Genomic DNA, 27,559 nt, shown 5'->3' with positions numbered 1-27,559 from the left:
TTTTAGCAGGACAGGACGCCAGGGGCATTGATGAGGAAGGTGATTTGGACGCGATCTCAGAGCAGCGTTGCGGCCGTGATTATGATAGTGAAGTAGAGGATGAAACAGAGACAGGCACACAGGTCGAGACGGTAGCAGAAGTTTATAGTCAAACGAACGAGTGCAGACAGAGGCCAGCTCGGTCACGTCAGAGCTCTAGCGCCCAGGTGTCCAGAGTTACATCGCCCATGTTTGAAGAGGATCAAGAAGATGACGTAAACCCAATACTGAGCTTCCTACGATCAATGAAAGAAGAAGCTGACGAACAGCGTAAGAAGCAGGAAGAAGCTGACGAACAGCGTAAGAGGGAGAAGGAAGAAGAGGAGAAACAACGTAAGAAAGAGAAGGAAGAAGCTGACGAACAGCGTAAGAAGGACACGGAGGCAATAATTTCGCATATAGGGGAAATTCGTGGGGAATTATTAACAATAAAGAAAGAATGTGGAGAAGCAAAACAAATGTCAACGGTAGCACAAAAAGTAGCAGGCCTTGCCAAAACTGCAGCAACAGGGGCAATGAAAGTCGCGGAAGCAACTTCTAAACTCGCAGGGCGCTTGCGACGTACAACACAATCCCACTCAAAATCCCTAGCATTCTTAAAAACTCAAGGTAATATCGCGGTTGCGAACTCCACGAAACGAATGGAAGAAGTAGAGAGTCGGATAGCAAAACTAGAGCAAAACGGGCACACGAGCACTGCGCGTTCGGATACCCATGATGGAGTACACAGAATTGTGTCTCCGAGGAAAAGCCCGCCGTGCTCTAGCCCAGTGACAGAGTGCGGAACTAACAATGCACACGCAGAAACAGCAAGTAATAGCTCCAATAATTATAGCCCACTTAGGAGAGTGAATTCTGAGTGCCACTTCCACTGTGATACAGAGGTTGCACATCACAGTTATCAGCAAGATAGAACAGGACACTCAGCAGACGTGCAAGTATCGGAAACGAGTGACAACACCAGTGCGAGGATCAGACAGGATTTTGATCACAATCACTTCCTGTCGATACTGAAATTCCAGAAGTTCAAAGAAAATGGAGGGTCGATGCATCCGAAGAGCTGGGTGATGCAGTTTACAAATTCATTACCGGCATCATGGCCAACCCAGGCAAAATTAGAATTCATGTGTGGACACATCGAAGGCCAAGCCGCGGAAAAGATGCGGGGTGTGGCAGTGACGTGTCGGACTTATCAGGAATTTGTTGGTGCATTCCTGCGGACCTACTGGTCAAAGGAAACGCAAGATAGGATTAAAGAGGAAATAATATTTTGTCCTGAACTGGAAGTGTCCGGGCATAGGAGCGCAACCAAATTTCTTGATGATTTACTCAAGAAGAATCAATTTTTAGATAGTCCATATAGTAACGGAGAAATCATTAAATTTTGCTTTTCCAAATTGCCAGTTAGGTACCAACAGACACTTGTCGGCAAGTGTGGAGCTGACATAGAAGCATTCAAGATTCTATTGCGCGAACTCGAAGTAGTCTTTGATAAACAAGACGCAAAGGACAGGAAGAAGGGGCAAAGTAACAAATACCACCGGCCAGGAACAGAAGACGATAGCAGATTGCATAATCGCACTGGTCAGTTAGGAAACCAGGGTTACGGAAGTCAAGGTTACGCTATTCAAGGTTATGGAAACCAAAGACACGGAAACCAGAACGTCAGGGAGCAGGGTCAATCTAGACAAGGAATCTGGGATAGAAGGAATAACGAACGGCAAAGCGACCGTAATTGGAGAGAGCGAAACCAAGGACAACGGTGGAACCAGGAGATTGAAACCAGACCCGCAAATCCTAATGCACGTCAGAGGAGGGGGAGCCTAACTAGGGATTGACGCCAGACTAGTGCGAACACAGGCCGCCGGAATTTCGCACGTAATCTCGGACCTGGCAAACTACGGATGATACATTACGAAGATTTATCAGAAATCCTGCTCGAGGAACATAAAGCAACTCCTCGACATGATAGGCAGCCTCTTATCACAGTAGCAATAGCTGAAAAGAGTCTGAATGCGATAATAGATAGTGGAAGCTACATAACAGCAATATCTGAGGCAGCATACAAGAGGTGCTCTCAGGAGATGGACTGGCCTGTCCTATCGGTTAAGAAAACCAAAATAAAAGGGGCATTAGCGGGTAAATGTACGGAGGTCACCCAACAAACAAGACTGGAATTCTCCTGCCAAGGACACAAAATAGAGTCTAACTTCTGGATCGTGCCAAATCTGGCGATCGACATGATAATAGGAACGGACTTCCTAAATGAACATGAAGCGATAGTTGATCTAGGACGAGGTGAAGTGGTTTTGAGGAAAGGGAATCCCGTCCACATTAAGTTCGACGATCAGCTGATCCCAGCTCAACTACCGTCTAACTGTGTTCGGATAAACTATGCGTGTCTGAAAGACAGAAAGGAAGAACAGGACGACGTTGCGGATAGGGGAGAGGACACGGATGAGAATGAAGTCGGAATAATGGGAGAAATAAAGGAGAAAATAGGAGAAAAAGTGGAAGCAATAAAGAATATAAGGGGCGAACACCGCAAAGAACTTCATAAATTACTAGTAGAACATGCGGAGGTCTTCCTTCCCAAGACAGGATCAATAAAGAACTTCCAATATGAATTTCGTGTACGTCCGCACAACCAGTTTCGTGTGCCACCCTATCCAATCCCCTTGGCATATCGACAGAAAGTAGCAGCTGAAATTACGCGAATGCTGAGTGAAGGAATAATAGAACCTACGGCTTCAGCCTATAATAACCCGTTAAGAGTAGTCGAGAAGGCAGATGGTAGTATTCGTTTAGTCTTGGACTCGCGACAAATTAATACCATAATAGAACCCGAAACAGACAGACCGGAACGATTAGAGGAACTCTTACAAAACTTCCATGGAATATCAATCTTCTCATCAGTTGATCTAAAATCGAGTTTCTGGCAGATCGAGCTCCATCCAAATTGCAGACAGTACACAGCCTTTTTAGCATTTGGAAGATGTTACCGGTTTCGTCGTCTACCATTTGGTTTGAACGTTTCATCTGGCGCATTCATTCGGGGGCTGGACGGCATACTAAGCGATAATTTGAAACGTCATGTCACCAGCTATGTGGACGATTTGCTGATCGCGGAGAAATCTTGGGGAGAGCACAATGCGGTCCTCGGTGAACTCCTAGCGACATTCAAGGAATACGGTGTGACTATCAATATCGAAAAATCGAATTTTGGGACGTCCTCTGTGAAATTTCTAGGACATATCATCACGGGTGAGGGCATTGCGCCAAATCCCGAAAAGATCGAAGCGATTGAAAAGTTTCCCATTCCTACGACAAAGAAGCAGTTAAGGGGGTTCTTGGGGATCATAAATTTTTACAACCGCTTTATACATGTCAAAACTCAGAGCAGTCCTCGGTTGCATCAACTTACAGGAAAGAAGATTCCTTGGGAATGGGATGAGGCGGCCGAATCCGAATGGAAAACATTAAAATTCGCATTATTACAAGCACCCATCCTATCACACCCTAATTTAGCTGAAGAGCTTTGCATAGTAACGGACAGTTCATACTCCGGTCTGGGTGTCATGGTGTTCCAAGACTATGTACATGAAGGAAACAGGGTGTGGAAGACAATTGCGTTTGCTAGCAGAGTACTAGCCAAGAGTGAGAGGAATTACTCAGTAACCGAGTTAGAGGCGCTGGCTATTGTATGGGCGTTTGAAAAATTCAGATACCTTCTGTTTGGTCGCCAGACGAAAGTCTACACAGACCACAAGGCACTCGAGTTCTTGATGACTGCAAAGCTTAATCACAGGCGGCTCATTAGGTGGGCATCATATCTACAGCAGTACAACTTTTCGATAGAATATATCCCCGGCAGTCAGAACATTATTGCAGACGCCTTATCACGGTCACCGATCGGATTTGAGCACAACATGGAAGAAGATCTAGAGGAAAATCACTACTGCCTTTACTATATGCAGAAAGTAGCCTTTGAGAATTTTATTACCTGTAGTATGCAGGACATCAAGAAGGAGCAAGACAAGGACCCTGCCCTAGTGTTATTGAAGCAGAAATGGATAGACAGAAGACACGCCACCATCAGGCAGTTCTACCTCTTGCGTAAAGGCATAATTTTCCACCGAAATTATACCAATGACACTGAATGGGGGGTATGCATCCCTGAACACCTAATAAACAAGGTTATATGGCATACTCACCTTAGCTATGGACACTTCGGACCACGCAAGTGCAATCTCAAGCTAAGGACCATGTGTTACTTTCGAAACATGGAGCGTCGAATTCGGAGGGTACTGTCGGTGTGTAAAGACTGCCAAAAGGCTAAGCACACCACTGTGAGCATGCAGGCACCATTATACCCAATCGTACCGACCAAATTAAGACAATTAGCAGCAACAGATTTGATGGGACCTTTGCCAAGAATAAGAAGAGGATATACTTACGTATTAGTGTTTGTTGAACTAACGTCCAAATACGCTACCTTTACGGCACTGAAGAGGGCGACAGGACGAACTGTATCACGAGCCCTCATCCGGGATTTCCTACCACAGGTTGGTCATGTGAGTAGAATCATTTCTGATAACGGGCCACAGTTTAAGTCAAAAACATGGAAGGAGACGTTGCGTCGATGTAAAATTGATCCCATTTTTATATCTTCACACCATCCGAGCTCGAATGCTGCAGAACGGGTTATTAAAGAACTCGGAAACTTGTGCCGGTTGTACTGTAACAAACAGCACACGACATGGGACGTTTTCCTTAAAGACTTCCAGGAGGTGATCCATGAGGCACCCCATGGGATAACAAAATTGGCACCCATTACAGTACTAAAAAACTGGATTCCTAAGGACTTGATAACCAAGGTCGTAAACTTCCCACCAAGGGCGCGAACGCAGCACCAAGCCATAGTGGATTTGGCTCTCAAGAGGATACGGGCTGCAGCAGAGGTCAGGAAGAGACGTGCCGACAGGGGAGCTCGTCTACGACACTTCCAAGTTGGACAAAAGGTGCTCGTTAAGTCTTTCCGACTTTCGAACAAACAAAAAATGAAATGCCAAAAATTCTATTCTGTTTACAACGGCCCGTACCGTATAAGGAGAGCAGCTCACCACAATGCTTATGAATTGGAGACGCTGAAAGGAAAGAAGTCCATAGGACTCCACCACATATCTCACATAAAGGAGTTCGTAGAATAGTAGTAGTGTAAGAAATGTACATAGTAGAATAGGCAAATATATGAACCTTTGTTCGGGGAACAATAATCGTTACATTAATAGATTAAGATTGCTAAAGTATTAACACGCTGCGTTGTCTTGCATAAGAATTTACTGCTGCTATCCTCTTTTTGTTTATGTTTGCGATCTCCAATGTCGATGGAGTAGGAGACACTACCTTTTCATGAGCAATGTTTTTGTCCTTTCCTATCTGGTGTCCATGTTAAGGGATAAGGATGAGTGATGAGACGTCGCACAAACGGGCGCATACAAGAACGTGCTCTTAGAAGCATTCTGAGAGGTCGTGATACGCTCCATAGCGGCCACAACCAGTTCGTGAGACGTTCATACCAATGCTTGCAGGCACGCGTCAGTGCACTGCACGATTGTGGTATATTGCGCGATTTCGAGGGTGAATATGGGCAGTATAGTTTTTGCAGAGCTGCGCCGGTATCGTTGTCTTGCAAGTCGGGGTGAACCTGTGAGCATTTGACTCTAATGGTGCCCTAGACGAGAGAAATGAGGGCATAAAAGCCTACCATGCTAATGTGCTGGTTGGGGATTTAGCGTGCTGCTCGTTTTTGTCACAGATGAATCACCAAGGAATTGTACTTGGATATTCGTGACATACTGTGTAGCTGGCGTGTGTTGGGTGTCTGAATCCTCAACAGGAACCAGTCCTGGCTTGGTCATATTACATTGCTTCTGGAAAGGTGTACTTCGATCGCGAAAACCGCTTCACATAGAGAAGGAAGTTGCAACTATAAATTTATTGTCGTGTATAGCCATGGCTAACCCAGTCTCTGGAGTTTCAGTGAGGCGTAATGAAAACTCGGAGGTCATGTCGTACGGCGCGCACATCACTGTCGTCAATAGCGGCGAGCAGCAAGACACCTCAGCGTAACAGGAACTATGTAAGGGTATTGTATAAGGTAAATAAAAAAAAAATAAATAAATAAATAAATAAATAAATAAAATAAAATAAATAAATAAATAAATAAAAGGGAAAGTACGATACTAGGATAAGTTAAACTGTAGGATTTAACAATAACTAGATTAATATTGTGGGGGTTTTCTACCACAAGTGTGGCGCGCGCCTGTTGAGTTGCTATTTTTCAGGTCACCAAACCACAGACCCGAGATGGAGGGACGACGGGCGAGCGAAAGTAGCGTAGTTGCATGTTCTTTATAGCACAGTAAAACTTAGACCTGCATAACAACATAATTTAATTAAAAGACGTAGAATGTAGATCGTTGGGATATGGTAGTTAATTCTTGAAGCATGTCTACTGTCGATCTATATAATTAATAGTAATATTAGTGCGGGCCCGCACATTTAGTTGTTCATCCATTACAAAGCATCAGTTATCACACACCATGTACATACTGAGATCGGTCTCTACACATATATCAAAATAAATTATTTCCATGTCTAGATTAGATGTTATAATGATTGCCATAGATTAATAACTATAAAAGTAAAATAAGAGTGTCTGAAATGACAGACCATCAATGTTTCATTATGTAAATTTATTATAACATAGAAGGTCATGGGAAAAAGTTAGGCATAAGACTTTTGTAAGAATTGTACAGATGACGAGGAACGTGGCAATGCAGAGGCCAGCTAGCGCAAAAAACAAGAGGTCTTCGGCTACCTGCTAGAGGGCGAGCGTCCCGTCCTACACGCTGACAGTCACCGGGCTGCCTACCTGAGGGATTACACGGGACCCTCGCCCCGCCACAAGCGAAAGTGGGGCTGGCCGTTGACCCTGACACGCGACAGCCTGCTAGCTCTCCGGACGCGGCAGCCGCTTGGAGGGATTCCCTGCGGCAGACCACGTTGTCGTGAGTACACGAAGAACATCACATATCGTGTCAGAACCTGCGCCTCATGTGCCTCAGGACAGAAAGGGACGCTCTATACTCACCTGTTTGGGTTTTTACAACTCACTAGCATTGGCCGATCTGCATACACAAAGCAGTATCGTGCCACACTAACAAATGTATGGTCTCATGTCTTACTTCTCCTCTCTATTAGAGAGCAGTTTTTAACAATAGTCGCTCCTAGTTCGATCCTGTATGGATGACCTCACACACTTGTGGAGTCACTCCACGTGCCATCATCCCTCGTCGAACTGCAATATTGGGAAACGTAAAGTTCTGTCCAGCGAGAGAAGAGACCTAGACTAGTGATGTATCCCAACAAGGAGATCTCAGAGACAATTAATCGACGTGAGGAGAACCTATCACTGTGTCTTCCTACCGTACTGCCGTGATCATATGCCTGGGTCTGACTACAATCTCAACAGCGTACTGCAGACACTCCAGAACTCCCTATTGCTGTTGCCACAACGTAGCAACTACACCCGACGTTTAGCCTTATGTGATGTCAGTACGGTGGAATTTGTGAAGTGCCACGGATATTTCTAACAATGTGATTTAGTGCCTCATTCTCAGCACAGTCGTGAACTTTGTGCAATGTGCACGCACAATTTGATGCCCCATGAACCTTGTTTTTTTTGTTTTTCTTAAATTTCTTTCTCTTATGTTGTTTCTGTAATGTATGTTATACCTGGTATGCGTTTGTGTTTTACACTGTAATTCTTATTACAGATTACTGTATTGTTCTCCACATCATGTTTTTTTTGTATTTTGTGTTTATTGTTGTGTGTATGCTAACAGTGTGCCTGAAGTCCCCATAAACTGAAGCAGATACCACCACTGTCATTGTGAATGGACCATCAGTTCAGGGAACATTTTGTAAAGGTTATTCTTGCTGCAGGGAGACAGAATGAATCGGAGGTTGTAATTAGATTCTGAAAGCTCACAAAGAGATTGTTAACTTATATAGTATCATGTGTGAGTGAGTTCAGGTTAGTTTAATGATTAAAATTGTTGTAACATCTTGGGCATTTAATTGCGGAGCACTCCAACTCTGATTGTAAAGAATAAACTGCTCCATATTTGGCTCAGATGCCCGGGCCATATTTAGAGAGTGAATGTCTGCGTGAATCGGTGTTTGGGAAGGGGCTCCCTGGGTATGGATGTGTGATGTGAGTGTTAGTGTTCCATATTAAGAAGGTGAAGTTGGCTACATCATAAATAATCCTCCCTCTATGAGTTGCATTTTTCAGTTGCAATGATCTTTTTTATAGAGTGCGGTATGTGGAGTCACTTTGTAAGATTGTTCTTGGGCGATTGACTCACTACCTTGCTCCTAAGTGAGCCAACCGCTCACCAATTACAATCTAAAATGGCGTAGGGGCAATGAGAGGTGGCATGAGCCCCCTCTCATATTTCTATCTTACGATTCTCCTCTCTAGTTGCATGCGGTGGAGGGTTGCTTTTCCTTAACACGCGTACTTCCCACGCAGCGTCTCTCGTCACCCGGGTGGGCCGGTGACAGGCGGGCTCTGTGGAACTGGAGAGAGTTAAGCCGACGTGTGTGAGGCAGTCGAGTGAATGCTTTTCAGACGCCGACATTGTCAAGAGACACGCCCGCTGGGGTGTGAAGTAGCGGCTGGGCTAGAGGTTCCGTTACTTCAGAGAAACTTTGCGAAAACACTTTCTGGCGGGCTACCAGCGAGGCGTGGGAATGACTTGTGTACCCACGCAGTTGTGGCGGGAAAATTCCCGCACTTTCTGCAAAATCAGCACAGAAATTGGCGCCAAGAATCTCCATTGGTGGAATGGTAGTGCTCCGGCAATGGAGTGGAATTTCCGCCGGTTTTCGAGTTGCTGATTGGAACGTAACCACGGCCACTGTCGTGGGGGCGGGAATGTTCGGTGTTCGGCCTGTGCGGGTGCTCTGGGTAGTCGGCAGTCGCCTTTCGGTCGAGGACGTCGGAGCAACCAGCCCTCGCCTGCGGTACGCCAGATCGTGTTCTGGGAGATAAGAAGACTGTTGGTAATGTACGTCCGCAGCACCGGCAGATAGGGATTTTCCTAGGTGATAATCAGAGCTCAGCAGAGCGCGCCTGTTCATCCTTTTCTAACTTTGTTCAGTTTCGAGTAGCAGCAATTACTATTGGGTTAGCTGTGTGTCTCTCTTGAGATTTGAGTGGAAAGGAATTGGCTCCACATACCACTTCGTCTTAAACCTCACGATCTAAGTTAGGGACAACTTCACCTTTACTGTGTTTGTATGAATCTCCAATTTTAGCCAATTTGATGTTTTATATTTCCTGTGTCTCTTTTACTATTCTGCGTTTAATCTTAATAAATCATATTGTTATTTTGGACAGAACTTTCTTTCTGTTAATCAATAGAGCAACCCTATCATTCCTCACTATGCTAATGAAACCTTTGTTTATTTAACTTATTTATCAAATTAAATTATTGCAGGTGCCAAACTCTCTTCTACTCCACTAGCAGGGTTGATTAGAGTCAGTTCGCGTATTTGTTTTATCCTTGTGCAACAGCAAAAGTCGGAGTTAGAATAGGGGGGGCTTAGAGCATGATTTACACATGTGGATTCTAGTAGAATTTAGTGATAAATACACTACTAGCCCCGGCACCTCGCAACTTTCATCAGCAACATTACCAGATGCCAAGTTTGCTTTGTTTGTCGATGATTTGCTATTTATTGCAATGTTTGTATCAAGTGGCAACGGCCTTGCCGCAGTGGCTACACCGGTTCCCGTGAGATCACCGAAGTTAAGCGCTGTCGGGCGTGGCCGGCGCTTGGATGGGTCACCATCCCGCCGCCATGTGCTGTTGCCATTTTTCGGGGTGCACTCAGCCTCGTGATGCCAATTGAGGAGCTACTCGACCGATTAGTAGCGGCTTCGGTCAAAGAATACCGTCCTAACGGTCGGGAGTGCGGTGTGCTGACCACACGCCCCTCCTTATCCGCATCTTCCTCGGAAGATGACACGGCGGCCGGACGGTCCCGGAAGGGCCACTTGTGGCCTAAAGACGGAGCTTTTTTTTTTTTTTTGTATCAAGTGCAGTCTTAGAAAGATCGGCTAGTAAAATATTAGTGGACATTAATCACTGGTTCCTAAACTTCGGAAGAAAAAACACTACATGCGGTTCAGAACTTTTAAGAGGCGTCCCACGAGTATGTGCGTAACATTTGATTACAAGAAGTTAGAAGTATTGGACAGTGTTAAATTCTTGGAATTACAGCTTGATAATAAATTCAGTTGGGAGGAGCACACCACAGAACTGCTGAAGTGTGTAAACAAATCTGTATTTGTAGTGAGAATTCTGTTAGACATAGTGGATATAAAAATGAAAAAAAGCTGGCATACTATGTTTGCTTTCAATCCATGTCGTCATATGGGATTATTTTTTGGGGTAATTCATCAAGCCAAGCTAAAGTTTTCCAGACACAAAAACGTGAAATAAAAGTTACATGTAGTGTGAACTCATGAACATCGAGCAGAAGCCTGTTTACGAAACTAGGGATACTAACTACTGCTTGCCAGTATTTTTATTCCTAAATGAAATTTGTCGTTACAAATATATCACTTTTTCAAACCAACACCTCAGTTCATGGACTCAATATTAGAAATAAGGATTTAAAGTCATTTACTCTGGTACAAAAAGAAGTGCATTATTCAGGAACAAACATTTTCAATAGCTTACCAGCAGCCACCAGAATCTTAACAACCAATGAGATTCAGTTTAAGAGAAGCCTAAAGGATTTATTAGTGGCCAACTCCTCCAACTTCATTGATGAATTTCTCAGTAGAACCATCTGATTTTGTGTGTGTGTGTGTGTGTGTGTGTGTGTGTGTGTGTGTGTGTGTAAGTACAATCTAACTTAAGCATCATTTCAGTGCAGTAATGTGTTCATTGTAAATAGGTATTGTAGTAGTTCTATTATATGTTTATCACCTTATAATTAAAAAACTTTTTTAAAAAGCTTAAATTCAGTGTATTAATGCGATCTTAGTAAATGAGCGTTGTAAAATGATCCTTTCATATAGTGTTCATTAAAAAAAAATTAAAGATCATTCCGATGTGGACCTGTGAAACGTACATTAGCTTATTTGTTTTAGTTTTAAATATTCGTCACGTATTACTGTTTTTCTGACATGTTATACAGCTTGGAGGAACTCCTCACTACGGATCAATTGGAACGAAAGTAAATGTAATCTAAGAAAGGCACTTAGGTGAAGATTTGAAGAAGAAAGAAAGGAGGGGGGGGAAAGAATATCAAATGAGAGAAGGCATATATTAAACAGAAGGCGACAGCTTCGCGTAAACGAGAATTTTAACATTATCGAAAATGCTGAACTAAACATAACTATTCCGAAATATCGATGGTGTGAGTGTGAGTTGAAAGATCATTTAAAAAGTAGCGAAATAATGTAAAGCAACAAAAGTGAGAGGAAAATAAAAACTTATATAAGATATTCGTCACGTTTCAGCCATTAATGACACAGTAATTAACAATAGAAATAAATTTCACAAGAATTAGAAGATTGTCTGATAAGGTTGTGTAGTTCAAGAGATGGACCAGAAACACTATGCGAACAGTGATATTCCGTAACAGTTGAGGCGTGAATAGCATTCGGAGTATGAAACAGGGAAAGGCGGCCGATGTTTATAGTATTTCGGTAGAAGTATTTTAAGTTGGAGGGAAATTTGTAGGAAAGGAACTTGCAGGATGCTGTCAGGAATACACGCGGAGGAAGACAAGACAAAGCATACGATCCACCTGCTCTTTCTGAAAATGCACCATATATTCGCTAGAAGTTTCACCAACCGCTTTGGAAAAGTGGAATAATCAGGCAAAGGAAAGAGCCGACGTTAGAAGTGTGTACAACACCATATTTCAAGTCAGGCACGGAATTTCAGAACGAAGCACTTAGTACGAATTACTATTATGTCTGGGATGCTTAGATTTTGAGACAGCTTTTGACTAGGTTTAAAGGAACACTATGCTAACAGTTTTTAAAAAAAGGCACTGACTCAACCCACGATGGACTACAGTAGGTCACATGCACGATTACAGTTTCTGTTGGGCTACATCAGGGGAGGGACATGTCCATAATTTAAATACGATTAGGTTGTGTTGTTCGGGGGAAGAGACCAAACAGCGAGGTCATCGGTCTCATCGGATTAGGGAAGGACGGGGAAGGAAATCGGCCGTGCCCTGTCAAAGGAACCATCCTGGCATTTGCCTGGAGCGATTTAGGGAAAACACGGAAAACCTAAATCAGGATGGCCAGACGAGGGACTGAACCGTCGTCCTACCGAATGTGTTTAAATAAGAGCCTCTGAGGATCTTTATTAGCAAAAATAATTGAGCAATCGTAGAGGAAGTTTTCAGATCAATAAACCTGAAAAACGAACAAGGTGTAAGTGGTTGTTTTGTTGATGACACTGCACTGTTTAGCTCTTGAGGCGATGAACTTTAACAGCGAGTGGAAGAAATTGTTGTATGTATTCAAGTAGGTCTTAACATTAATTGCTGTGACACCTAAACAACACACTATTACCGCGTCTGAACGAAAATTGTAAATTGGATGCACATTGTCCGTTTACATCGTTTGATGACAACTAATAGATGGACAGTAAAACAAATAAAAATGCTCTAGAAATGATCCCCGGGTAAGCTACTAGTGCGTAACTACTGCATTTCCGACAGTGGTTGCGTCCTTAGTTTTGCATGAAAACGGTCACTTGAAGCTGAAGGACCACACAGAAATAAACAGAGTCATCAAGTATCTAACGAAATAGCATGGTTACCAAATAGTTTTTCGATAGTAAGACATCGACATACCCTATGGTAACGCAAAGAAATTCATTGATCTCGTGACGTCTCGGAAATAATTGGGACAGATTGCCTATAGGTAAGTCTTGAGGCTAACATAGGGCGTCGTCGAACAATGAAGACAATACAAATTTGATACGGCAACAACTTTATGACGCATTTCTTCAGCACTGAAGTACAATCTGAAAGGATGCAAAATGCAAGATTTAAAAATGATGCAGAGAGTGACAACATCTTTTGAACTATTCTTAATCGTAAAATTGTGCATGTTATCAGAGTACACATCTGTCAAACCCGTCTGACACAGTAAAAGATACTCATTACATTAATTATCAGTAACTGTACTGAAGGAGAAACTAAACTTGTGGCTAAAACACTATTTAATCTTCATTCTTTGTACAACGACTCACTCTCACTGCGTTGTACAGGCAAGCTTTTAACATGAACATACAATGAGCTCTTAACCCCGTTGACATTCTCGCGTAGGACGTTCGGTTCATCGGTATTCCTTGGAGCAGCGTACGGCGCAGACGCCTTTATGCTGCATTTGTGGGTGACGTCAGTCTCACCTCGACCAAACTCCGCGCAACATGAAGTCCAAAAGGAATAACTCAAGACAGATGAACAACAACAACATAACGTAATATAAAGAAACTATGATCCTAACTAGGGATAAATGTAATCCTCGAATTCCTTTCCCGGCCGGCCGAAGTGGCCGTGCGGTTAAAGGCGCTGCAGTCTGGAACCGCAAGACCGCTACGGTCGCAGGTTCGAATCCTGCCTCGGGCATGGATGTTTGTGATATCCTTAGGTTAGTTAGGTTTAACTAGTTCTAAGTTCTAGGGGACTAATGACCTCAGCAGTTGAGTCCCATAGTGCTCAGAGCCATTTGAACCATTTTTTTTGAACTCCTTTCCCCACTAACGGGAAACTTGTCACCCGTTTTCATTTGTGCGCTACTGCAGCACATGATTTTCCAGCCAGCTCACTACAGCCATCAAAATTACTTATCATGGAAAATCTCTTATTTCACAACTTCACAAAATGAAAAATACTTACTATCCCGCAACTACAGTATAAGAAACTCAACCGCAATCAATTAACAATCATCTGTCACAAATACCCTGATGTGACAATTCCTGGGAATCTGAAAGGGAAGCCAGACTGATTCAGTCGTATGTGGAGCAAGGAGGAGAGTACGATCCACTTTTAATAGACTACAAAAATGCAGTTGTTGTACAAGTAAAGTTGCTTAGAAACTAGTCAAGCGACTCGTCCTAGATTATTGTTTAAGTGTAAGGGAGACATAGTAAATAGGACTAACAGGGGATATTGCAGGTGTACAAAGAAGGACTGCATGAATGGTCTGAAGTTTGTGTGACTGGCGGGATTGATAGGTAGACAGAGAGAGCAGATTTCCATTCTGGTCTGAAGATCGTCAATTACCGACCAAAATTAATAAGCTGATTACGAATAAATACGGTGCTCCAGAACTAGAATTATATTAGAGCAGGGAAAGAAGTGTTTCCAAATCTCAAGTGGCAGACTATTCAAGAAAGGCGCCGTACGTTTCGCTAGAACCGGCTTAGAAAACTTTAGGAATAGTCTTTAACTCCTTAAACGCCCCCTACGTATTTATGTCGCAGACTGTGGAGATAAAATTAGCTACTAAAATGTCACGTGGGGACGTAAAAGCATTTAGCCCTACCGTGTTCCAGTTGTGAATGGAACAGCAATAAACCTTAGTAATTAAGTGGTGCAACAGAAATTACCCACTGCTACACAATCTGCAGGTATTCACCGAGTATGGACTTTATATATAGTGGTCGGAGAGAGAGGAACAGCATTAGAAACGAACTTCCTCTTATGGCGTGAAGTCGTCTGTACGGCAAGAGGCGCGTGAAGTCAAATCCGTCACTGCTATTCCTCTTACACGAAAAGAGGAAGTGTAGGAGTGTGATGAATAACAGCTGAGCTTTCACACCGGAAGCCAGAGGACTGCAGTGTGAGGTGGGCGGGTACCGGCCGGCAGGAGGCGGCTTCAAAGGCCTCCGAGCCGGCGGCGCTGACAGAAGCTGCTCGGCAGAAGGCGGCGTTGTGTGCGTGGGTGGGTGGGCGGTCGCCTCCCCCAGCTGACACGCCGCACAGTGGCCGGGACGCGATGGGCTGGCTAGCTGATGCTGGCGGCAGATAGTGGCTGGCTGCTTTGCTCCAAACACCAGCTGGCTGGCCGCAGCAGAACTAGGACGCCGCGATAGCGAGTCTACGGCGCACTGACAAAAGCCGCTGCCCGGCTGTGCGACGCGCCAAAGGCACGCTGCGGGACCGGCGGTGTTCACGCCGAACGCACACGGCGGTGCCGGCGAGCCGCTCCAAATGCGACCGAGTACAGTAACTGCACGCCGCTTCCCCACAAGACCGACGGGTGGCGCTATATGTGAAGGTACAGGTTGCCGTTTATGGCCACGCTCTCAACGGAGAATATCACCCATCCCAAACAATGAGTGTGCTTGGAACCCTCGTACACAGGGTCCATACAGTGTCGGATGCAGATAGTTCGCCTAAAGAGCTTGCACATTTGAGGACAGTGTTGAGAGTCAATGGATACTTGACTCAGCAAACTAACAGAGTGATCTCAGCTAAAATCGAGAACCGCGAAGTGGATAAAGCGGAGAACGCGCCAGCGAAGTCCTTACTTTTTCTTCCCTTCGTTGGAAATATTTCCTTAAAATATCAAGAATCCTTAGAAATTTTCACGTGAAAACGATTCTCTGTCCGTCCCCCCTCCCCCCCCCCCATTTCAGATTTTGGACCTGCTGGGACCAGTGAAGGATAATTTTTTTATTGTGGAAGGCGGGAATTTATAAAATATCTTGCTAGTGTGATATGGCATATGTACACTGAAGCGCCAAAGAAATTGGTCTAGGCATGTGTATTCAAATGCAGAGAAATGTAAAGGCCGAATACGGCGCTGCGGTCGGTAACGCCTATAAAAGACAACAAGTGCCTGGCGCAGTTGTTAGATCCGTTGTTGCTGCTACAATGGCAGGTTGTCAAGATTTAAGTCAGTTTGAACGTGGTGTCTTAGTCGGCGCACGAGCGATAGGGCACAGCAACTCCGAGGTAGCTATGAAGTGGGGATTTTCCCTTACCGTGAATATCAGGAATCCGGTAAAACATCAAATCTCCGACATCGCTGCGGCTGGTAAAAGATCCTAGAAGAACTCGACCAACGACGAATAAAGAGAATCCTTCAACGTGACGGAAGTGCAACCTTTCCGCAAATTGCTGCAGATTCCAATGCTGGGCCATCAAGTGTCGCCGTGCAAACAATTCAAGGAAGTATCATCAACATGAGCTTTCGGAGCCGAAGGCCCACCCGTGTTCATTGATGACTGCACGACACAAAACTTTACGCCTCGCCTGGGCCCGACATCACTGGACTGTTGATGACTGGAAACCTGTTACCTGAACGGACGAGTCTCGTTTCAAATGATATCGAGCTGAAGGACGTGTACGAGTATGGAGACAACCTCATGAATCCATGGACCTTGCAGGTCAGCAGGGGACTGTTCAAGCTGGTGGAGGCTCCGTAATGGTGTGAGGCGTGTGCAGTTGGAGTGATACGGGGGGACTTTGGCAATTCCAGCAGGACAACGTGACACCCCACACGTCCAGAAATGTTGAACAGTGGCTCCAGGAACACACTTCTGAGTTTAAACACTTCCGCTGGACACCGAACTCACCAGACATGAACATTATTGAGCATATCTGAGATGGCTTGAAATGTGCTATTCAGAAGAGATCTCTACCCCCTCGTACTCTTACGGATTTATTGACCCTGCAGGATTTATGGTGTCAGTTCCCTCCAGCACTACTACAGGTATTAGTCGAGTCGCTGCCACGTCGTGTTGCGGCACATATGCGTGCTCGTAGGGGCCCTACCCGATATTAGGCATGTGCACCAGCTTCTTTGGCTCTTCAGTGTGGGACAAACAACACGCGCAGTGGAAGAACGTTGCACAGGAGAAACACTGTACTTGCCTTCTGCAACCCAGCTTTCTGCAATTTCGGAACAATTTAGCTCCAAAGGACTTTCAATAGAGTATGAGAAAACGTTAATTTTGGGCACAGCAAGAACTTTTTTTTATAAAATAATTTGCTGAAATACGCATCGTGGAAAATCTAATGAACCGTGACAACGGCTACCAGTTGGATAATGCGTAGAATCCTGTTATCTCCGACATTTGCTCCAGACGAAGTCGCTAGGGTACTCCCGTGACTGCGGCGAGGGGCAACGCCGAAGACAGTTAAACCTTGCAGTTTTACCAGCGAGGGCGCTGCCGACGGGCCGTGTGGTCCTCCTGTCACCGTGACTCTGGCGCGTGCAGTACTATCAGCACGCTATGTAAGGCGGAGCGGAGAACGTCTTCGTCAGTTTTCGATGGCTCACCTGAGGATGGCTGGCAGGCGTCCCAGTCGGATTACCGTCGAGTCAAGTCTACGGCGACCAGCTACAATCCCAAAATCTCTTCGGGCATTGCATCATTTCGCGCCTCTCTACAATGCGGCGCACGCGGAGATGCGGGCAGCCAGAATTCGTAGCAGCAATATACTGAAACGCTGCTTCCCAACATAATGGAAGTTAACAAGTACTGGCCATACCCCAAACTAACAAAAAGACCTCTCACGATCGGAAAACCATTGGCAAATAAGCCTTCTGAACAGCCGCGCGTGGTAGCCGTGCGGTCTGAGGCGTCTTGCGGGGTTCGTACGGCTCCTCCCGTCGGAGGTTCGAGGTCCTTAGCATAAGTTAGTTTAATTAGCGTGTAAGCCTATGGACCGCTGACCTCAGCAGTTTGGGACCATAGTCATTACCACAAATTTCCAAATTTTCCTTCTGAACATTCTATGCACGGTGCTTGGGGTAGTAATCAACGAATCCAAGAACATATTGTCAAAGATGAAACTGTCACAGAGTTCGACTTTCAGCAGAAGGTCTCTGCGGAAGTCCCAACTACTGAGGCAGATGAAACACGTAACTAGCACCTTCATCTTTTCCATCCGCAGCCTTGTTTCTAGACGTAGATAAAGCATATGATAACGTTTGCCAAGTGAACTTCGTAGGGAAGATACATGAACGAACTACAATACTACTATGCTGCATCGAGCTCATCGCCAGCTTTCTAGGAAGGACAACGATTGTTAAAATCGAGGCAAAAAGATCAGACGCAGAAACTCTACGAGCAGGAATACCAGAAGTTCCTGTCTTCTCGTCGATGTTACGCACAATTTATGTTAATGACATGCCGACTATCAATAACATGACGCTGGTCCAAGTCGCCGATGGTACGTCTCTTCCTGAGAAGCCGACGACATTACGCAGCAAACACAAAGTTGTCGAATTCTCGTGTGTTCGGCCAGACCACGTCATAATTAACGACAAAAAATGGTTCAAATGGCTCTGAGCACTATGGGACTTGATTTCTGAGTTCATCAGTCCCCTAGAACTTAGAACTACTTAAAGCTAACTAACCTAAGGACAGCACACACCTCCATGCCCGAGGCAGGATTCGAACCTGCGACCGTAGCGGTCGCGCGGTTCCAGACTGTAGGGCCTAGAACCGCTCGGCCACCCCGGCCGGCAATTAACGACACTTCGGCAAACAGACTCCTGCCATCTTCAGGTAGTCTCTGATGACTGCTGCTCCGCTGCTGTCGGCGTCCTGTGTATGATGGCGGTCACCCTCTCCATCTCTCCGCTCCTGTTGCTATCCGTCCGCCCGCTGCAGCTGATGAGGTGCGGTGGTGCGGGGTGGCCGCGCCCAACTCCAGACACTCTGCGCGGGAACGCATTTCTTTTCTAGACTCTGTACAGGGTTCCACACTGACTCAGTTGTAGGCCGCTATCCTTCTTAATTAGACGATCCTCGACCACACTTGGGCCTCTGTATCACGCAATGCCTGAAGGAGGAAGATGGCCTAAGCATTCTGGCGTTTTAGTACTCCATACGACGGTCAGTTGTTTGGTGTGGTCGGCCGCGGTTGACTTCGCGGTCTTTCATAATTCAGTGCGGCGTGTATGTCCACGGTACCTCTCTTCTGCGGTACGTATACTTTGCCACACTGGCAAGCGACTTTGTAACTTCTGGAGTGCAAGGGCCTAGATCATCTTTCACTGTGCCCAGTAGTGTCAACTTTTATGGTGGTGAACAAAAAATACATTTGGCGTTATGTCGCTCCCACATCCTACCGATTTCTCTGGGGATATGGCCGACAAATGGGATGCAATCTGGTGATTTGTGCTCTTCTTTTTCTTCCTCGTGTTGCCTAGCTACATTCTGTTTAAACATACGCCTTCCTTGCTTACTGCTGTATCAATTTCTTCGGAATGTCATTTCGAGGTGCCTGAGCGCGGATGGAAGTGTGTCTTGTTCACAGATGAACCGCGCCATGTGAACAAGAGTGCGTAAAAATTTTCGCGCTCGGAGCTGTGACTACGTACTTCAGGCAAGTAGATACAGGTCTGTGCTTATAGGTTTTCTGTACACACTGTGTAACAACTTCCCTTCTGGTTTCCGTTTCACCAGGGCGTCAAGACTTTGTTCCACCTCCATGGTAAACTGTATCTGGGGATGCAGTGAGTTGAGGTGTTGGAGAAAGACACTTAACCCATCCCATCCAAGTGACTAAACGACAAACTTGTCTTTCACGTAACGGTAGCAACAAGTTCATTTTAGTTGGGCTTGTTCCAAGGTCTTTTCCTAAAAATCCTCCAAGAGCAAATCCGCAACAACCGACAACAGAGAACATCCCACGGCGATAGTATCCGATTGAAAGTACGTTGAAGTGAGCACAAACTGAGTCTCGTCACGTTGATTTAGAATTTCTTTCCTATCAGGTTCATTGAGTCCTTCAGTGGTACCCTGATAAAGAAGGCACAGCGTCGAAACTTGCAAACAGGTCACTTAGCAGATAGGACGACCAACTCAAGATTGTCACGTAACTCGCCAATGGTCGCTCTTCCCGCCTATCACATGCTACGCCGTGCTGTCGGTTACAACGACTCAAAAATATTTAGCCATCTTCATTCTCCTATGATTGCGTGATTGAAGAGACCATTGAAATAAGGGTTCAAGAGAGTGGACTTCAATTTAGTCAGGCACGGAAAAGCGTTCCCGTACAGTAAAGCCCGCACTCGGCAGCGATAGCACTGACAATGGAGGCCGAAGTTCGGAGCTGGACCCGCTTTTGATGAAAGTCTGTTGTTATTTACAGAAACCTAAATCTGGATACTCTACCAGTTTTCAACCCCGTATCTCCTGAATTAGATATAGTGTTCTTACCGCTGTGCCAGCTCATTGTTACTGGAATCTGTATAAACCCTCCCACCCCGAACGGAGAATTGAATTTCTGTCAATACGCTACTGATTAATGACAGGTGTCCACAGCTACGCGGAGCACTTTATTGCACTGCTAGCTGCCGTCCAATCTTCTCCACTCGTGTCAGTGTAATTTCGGCTTTCTCCAACACGCCAAATGTCAGCGTTAGTAATAAAATGCTTTTAAATCTTTAAAGTTACTTTCACAGAGTGCTGTCTCTAAGGGCCATGTCAACCTATCACGTGTCGGCTCTCGCGTCGTTAACCTCAGCGAAAGTGGAAGAGGCCTGTGAAGAAGAGAGAGAACCTCGCAGAACGTTCCTTAGAGGTGAAGCAAATCTCTGCGAAAGCCGCTGGAAGAACAACGCGTGAGGCACACGCATATGCGTGCAGGCGCAAGATAGCTTGCTAGACACACACTGGACGCCGCTAGATACTCTCTCTTTCACTGCCCCTAGTCACAAGCTGGGGCCCATGTCTCCAGCTGTTAATGACCTGTTGCCGTAGTAAAACTTACGCAAGCAGTAAACTCATACAAAATACACTCCTGGATATGGAAAAAAAACACATTGACACCGGTGTGTCAGACCCACCATACTTGCTCCGGACACTGCGAGAGGGCTGTACAAGCAATGATCACACGCACGGCACAGCGGACACACCAGGAACCGCGGTGTTGGCCGTCGAATGGCGCTAGCTGCGCAGCATTTGTGCACCGCCGCCGTCAGTGTCAGCCAGTTTGCCGTGGCATACGGAGCTCCATCGCAGTCTAACACTGGTAGCATGCCGCGACAGCGTGGACGTGAACCGTATGTGCAGTTGACGGACTTTGAGCGAGGGCGTATAGTGGGCATGCGGGAGGCCGGGTGGACGTACCGCCGAATTGCTCAACACGTGGGGCGTGAGGTCTCCACAGTACATCGATGTTGTCGCCAGTGCTCGGCGGAAGGTGCACGTGCCCGTCGACCTGGGACCGGACCGCAGCGACGCACGGATGCACGCCAAGACCGTAGGATCCTACGCAGTGCCGTAGGGGACCGCACCGCCACTTCCCAGCAAATTAGGGACACTGTTGCTCCTGGGGTATCGGCGAGGACCATTCGCAACCGTCTCCATGAAGCTGGGCTACGGTCCCGCACACCGTTAGGCCGTCTTCCGCTCACGCCCCAACATCGTGCAGCCCGCCTCCAGTGGTGTGAATGGAGGGACGAATGGAGACGTGTCGTCTTCAGCGATGAGAGTCGCTTCTGCCTTGGTGCCAATGATGGTCGTATGCGTGTTTGGCGCCGTGCAGGTGAGCGCCACAATAAGGACTGCATACGACCGAGGCACACAGGGCCAACACCCGGCATCATGGTGTGGGGAGCGATCTCCTACACTGGCCGTACACCACTGGTGATCGTCGAGGGGACACTGAATAGTGCACGGTACATCCAAACCGTCATCGAACCCATCGTTCTAACATTCCTAGACCGGCAAGGGAACTTGCTGTTCCAACAGGACAATGCACGTCCGCATGTATCCCATGCCACCCAACGTGCTCTAGAAGGTGTAAGTCAACTACCCTGGCCAGCAAGATCTCCGGATCTGTCCCCCATTGAGCATGTTTGGGACTAGATGAAGCGTCGTCTCACGCGGTCTGCACGTCCAGCACGAACGCTGGTCCAACTGAGGCGCCAGGTGCAAATGGCATGGCAAGCCGTTCCACAGGACTACATCCAGCATCTCTACGATCGTCTCGATGGGAGAATAGCAGCCTGCATTGCTGCGAAAGGTGGCTATACACTGTACTAGTGCCGACATTGTGCATGCTCTGTTGCCTGTGTCTATGTGCCTGTGGTTCTGTCAGTGTGATCATGTGATGTATCTGACCCCAGGAATGTGTCAATAAAGTTTCCCCTTCCTGGGACAATGAATTCACGGTGTTCTTATTTCAATTTCCAGGAGTGTAGTAAACGTCGGGTTCCAGTATCAAGGAGCGACGAGAGCAATCAATAATGATGATCCGGAAGGACTGATAGACGCAATGGGATACAGTCAAGGTCATCCAAGAAATGGTGTATTTAACAAATAATATACTGACACTTTGCTTCAAGATCTGGAATACAAGCAGGCCAACACCAAACAAGTTTACTGCTATAGTATAAAAATATACAAAATCTACAATTCTGGAGACGAATAAAGCTTTCTCTTCTCTCGTTAACGTCACAAGCGTTTGAAAGCTTCGTTCACATGTGTAATGAAGGTGTGATGTTCTTTTTCAATTACGGAGCTTTAAAGGAATTTCGGAATCACTGTATGACTAATACACTAATGGCCATTAAAATTGCTACACCAAGAAGAAATGCATATCATAAACGGATATTCATTGGACAAATATATTTACTAGAACTGACATGCGATTACATTTTCACGCGATTTAGGTGCATAGATCCTGAGAAATCAGTACCCAGAACAACCACCTCCGGCCGTAATAACGGCCTTGATACGCTTAGGCATTGAGTTAAACAGAACTTGAATGGCGTGTACAGGTACAGCTGCCCATGCAGCTTCAACACGATACCACAGTTCATCAAGAATAGTGACTGGCGTATTGTGGCGAGCCAGTTGCTCGGCCACCATTGACCAGACGTTTTCAATTGGTGAGAGATGTGGAGAATGTGCTGGCCAGGGCAGCAGTCGAACATTTTCTGTATCCAGAAAGGCCTGTAAAGGACCTGCAACATGCGGTCGTGCATTATCCTGCTGAAATGTAGGGTTTCGCAGGGATCGAATGAAGGGTAGAGGGGTCGTAACACATCTGAAACGTAACGTTCACTGTTCGAAGTGCCGTCAATGCGACAAGAGGTGACCGAGAAGTGTAACCAATGGCACCCTATACCATCTCGCCGGGTGATACGCCAATATGGCGATTATGAATACACGCTTCCTATGTGCATTCACCGCGATGTCGCCAAACACGGATTCGACCATCATGATGCTGTAAACAGAACCTGGATTCATCCGAAAAAATGACGTTTTGCCATTCGTGTACCCAGGTTCGTCGTTGAGTACACCATCACAGGTGCTCCTGTCTGTGATGCAGCGTCAAGGGTAACCGCAGCCATGGTCTCCGAGCTGATAGTCCATGTTGCTGCAAACGTCGTCTAACTGTTCGTGCAGATGGTTGTTGTCTTGCAAACGTCCCCATCTGTTGGCTCAAGGATAGAGACGTGGCTGCACGATCCGTTACAGCCATGCCGATAAGATGCCTGTCATCTCGACTGCTAGTGATACATACGAGGCCATTGGGATCCAGCACGGCGTTCCGTATTACCCTCCTGAACCCACCGATTCCATATTCAGCTAACAGTTATTGGATCTCGACCAACGTGAGCAGCAATGTCGCGATACGATAAACTGCAATCGCGATAGGCTCTTATCCGACCCTTATCAAAGTCGGAAACGTGATGGTACGCATTTCTCCTCCTTACATGAGGCATCACAACAACGTTTCACTAGGCAACTGCTGTTTGTGTATGAGAAATCGGTTGGAAACTTTCCTCATGTCAGCACGTTGTAGGTGTCGCCACCCGCGCCAACCTTGTGTGAATGCTCTGGAAAGCTAATCATTTGCATATCACAGCATCTTCTTCCTGTCAGTTAAATTTCGCGTCTGTAGTACGTCATCTTCATGGTGAAGTAATTTTAATGGGCAGTAGTGTATTCAGATATCTGGTTCACGTAAAATTTAGTAAAGATGTTGAATATCTGTGTTCTAGCTAGGTAAATAAATAGAAAAGTACCCAGTTTCCTCTGTCCTGTTCGATGTGAGCTTCTGGTTACGTGACTGATGAAACTTTAAATGCCATGAATACGGGTACAACGTTCTTGTAAACGGATTACAAAAAAGTTCCCTTTTCAGGTGCACTTGTTGAGATATTCAATACTTTTCGTAACATCGTGATGTTATGTAGCAAATTATTACGAGTCGTTAACTTTCATTGAAAGCGTAGCTTGCCGCGGAGCCGGTTGGAGTGACGTTGGTTCTGACGCTGGCACGGCTGGGCTATACTTAATTTACCAAAGTCTGTGTATAATAGAACCATACTGCTAAAATTTCAATATTTTCGGAGATATATTTTTTACCTAAAACACACAACAGTGCTGGCACAGTGAAACTGAGTTAGGGAGTGGAATGTATTGACGTATAGTATCAACTGAAACTAAAACCAAAATGATAAGTCCATATACTCTAATGTTCTGGCATTTTCTTTAGTTTCATTGCCACAGATTTCTGACGTAATTAACAGTGCATTTGAAAATAATTATTTCATTGTCTTTTGGTTGTGTGAGTGTTTTGGAGAGACAGAGTGAATGGAGGACATACTGAAAGTGAGAACGTGATATTTTATTAGAACTATGTAAACGTAAGCGCGACAAAGTAGCTGTACAGTAGGGGAATTTGTGACTTATGTCGGAGTGAGCTTGATTTTGTAAAGGGCAGCCAGAAGAGGCGTTGGGTGTTAAATTTATTAGCAATATATTTTGTGGAAAGGTATCTTATTTTGTTTTAACTAAATTTTACTTAGTTTCGGAATTACGAGATTTCTAGTCTAAATTACGTATGATCTGATTGGGAGACATTAGAAATACCGTGAGTAGAGGAGTGCTCGAGATGATCTGATTGGCTGCTGAACATACTAGCCAATAGGAATTCCACATTTCCCGCGCTTTTGGGTAGGGGTTTGTGCCTCAGATGTACTAGTCGCGATAGTCGCTCTGGAGCCATCTCCTGGTAAACCCGCTGTATATTAAATCGCACTGATCAAATTTGTACAAAAATGAAGGAATTTGCGCGTTTGATCGGTTCTCGTTGTGACTGACGAAAAGCGACTATAGTGTTGGGTATTTTGTGAAAGTTTCAGCTTTGTGAGTGGTTTATTTTAGGAGATTTCGAATATGAACATTTCGAGTCGTACATTAACTCCACGTGGCATGTTTCGTGTAAATTATAAGACGTTATGGCGAGCACTTCTGTACAAGAAGACCACTGAACGACTGACTGTCAACTCGCAAGTAGTCGTGGGTCAGTGGCTGTTTAGGACGTTGAAAATACCAGGTCGAACTAAATATCTTTTGGCTGCTTTTGGGTGTGAGCCTTTAACTGACGGTCAATGCCATTGCATAATTAGTGTCGGAATATTAAATACGGACTTGAAAGCCTTTTTCAAATGGTTCAAATGGCTCTGAGCACTATGGGACTTAACTTCTCAGGTCATCAGTCCCCTAGAACTTAGAACTACTTAAACCTAACTAACCTAAGGACATCACACACATCGATACCCGAGGCAGGATTCTAACCTGCGACCGTAGCGGTCGCACGGTTCCGGACTGTAGCGCCTAGAACCGCTCGGCCACTCCTGCCGGCAAAGCCTTTTTCCTTGTTTCAAAGACAATAAACCGAATTAGAAGGAAAGTTTAGACGTTCTTTGAAATGATTCATGAAAGTATCCAGAACGCTCGATAGTTTAACTTTCAGCTACTGCCCATGGGTTGGAGTTACTTGGTCTTTGCGTGGTAGGTGTTTAGTTGAATTTTCATAATTTTCATCAACGTTCCTTTTGTCGGCTAAACCAGTATCTACCATAGCAGGGTGAAGGGGCAGACAACGTGATGCCTATTAGGGTAAGTGGACAGATTGTTCAAAAAGGTTAGTGAGAGTAACCTGCCCCCGCCACAATGTGATTCGGCCATGCAATCAAAATATAAAGTCTGCTTTTATAAAGATCAGTTAATGACATTTTAATGAACATTAATTGATGGTTTCTAGCCAATTATGTATCACTAAATTTCAGAAAAACACGTAGTTGCAGTTAAGAACGTTTAAGAGGTTTCCACTAAATAAATGTTTGAAGTATGACGACAATCAGATGGAACAGATTAAATTTTTTTGATCATAACGTGGTAATACTTTAAGATGGAAGGGCACACCATAGAACTTCTGAAGCGGCTAAATAAATCTTTGTTTGCAGTGCGGATATTGTCGGGGATGGTTGATTAAGAATAAAAAAGTTAAGCATGCCACAGGCAATTACATTTGGGGTAACTCGAGAAGTTAAGCAGATTTTTTTAAGTAAAAAATTGTGTAGTACGAATTATTTGTAGCGTGATTTCAGGAATGTCCTGCAGAGACATGTTGAAGGAACATGAGTATTAACCAATACTTCCAACTATTCGAATTTCTAAACGAAATTAAGCACAAACAATACCTCTTGTTTCAAACTAACAGCTCAGTTTATAGAATCTGTACTAAAAATAAGAATACTTTTCAGAAAGATTTACAATTCATCGTTTTGGTCCTGAAAGGTGTACATTATTCAGCGACACAGATTTTCAATGATTTTCTAATAGCCACAAAAGGTTTAGCTAGTAATAAAGTTTGCTGAAGAGAATTCTAAAGGATCGGCTGCTGTCCAACTTCACAAGCTTCTTAGTACAACCAACTGGTTTAATATATCATTGATAATATGTAAAACTCACGTGTTACTTCCGCGCGTTTCAGTGCAGTTGTATCGTCTGTAAAGGTATAAAATTGTCTCATGAACTTCTGAGTACGATCCATTTCTGAGCAGGCTGAGCGGCATAGCAGTGTGGCGTTGAGTCGGGCGTACACTGTGGAGTACTCTAGAGGAGAACAGTACATCTCTTATTTATTTCATTTACACGTCAAGTTCCGTAGGACCAAATTGAGGAGCAAATCTCCAAGGTCATGGAACGTGTCAGTATATGAAATTAGGGCGTAAAACTAACAACAGATAAAAATAAAATGTTTATGAACCCAAAAATGTCAAGCCATACGTTTAAGTAAACGAAATAAACAATATAACATATAAATCAGCTTAATTTTTCAAGTAACTCCTCTACAGAATAGGACTGACCCATGAGGAAACTCTTCAATTTCGATTCGAAAGATTTTTGAATTCTTGTGGTAGCTAATTGAAAATGGATGCAGCAGTATACTGCACACCTTTCTGCACAAGAGTTAAGGAAGTCCAATCCAGATGCAGGTTTGATTTCTGCCGAGTTTTACGTGACTGAAAGCTGCATATTCTTGGGAATAAGCTAATATTGTTAACAAGAAATCACAGTAAGGAATATATATATTGAGAGGCCAATGTCAGAATACCCTGACTAGTTAA

The 27,559-nt window shown here is 44.9% G+C and overlaps 1 protein-coding gene across 1 annotated transcript in view; it reads right to left on the bottom strand.

Moving 5' to 3' along the window:
• The window catches only part of LOC126234981 (uncharacterized), a 551,742-nt gene that overhangs the window by 356,642 nt on the left and 167,541 nt on the right, over positions 1-27,559 (bottom strand). The window contains exon 3 of the mRNA XM_049943720.1: positions 26,901-26,936. Coding sequence (XP_049799677.1) covers positions 26,901-26,936 — 36 coding nt within the window. The remainder of the gene's footprint in view (positions 1-26,900; positions 26,937-27,559) is intronic.

Source organism: Schistocerca nitens, chromosome 2 (genome assembly GCF_023898315.1).
Source record: "Schistocerca nitens isolate TAMUIC-IGC-003100 chromosome 2, iqSchNite1.1, whole genome shotgun sequence".
Taxonomy (NCBI): Eukaryota; Metazoa; Arthropoda; class Insecta; order Orthoptera; family Acrididae; genus Schistocerca; species Schistocerca nitens.
Note: the sequence above shows the minus strand (reverse complement) of the source record. Positions and strands in the feature narration are given on the sequence as shown.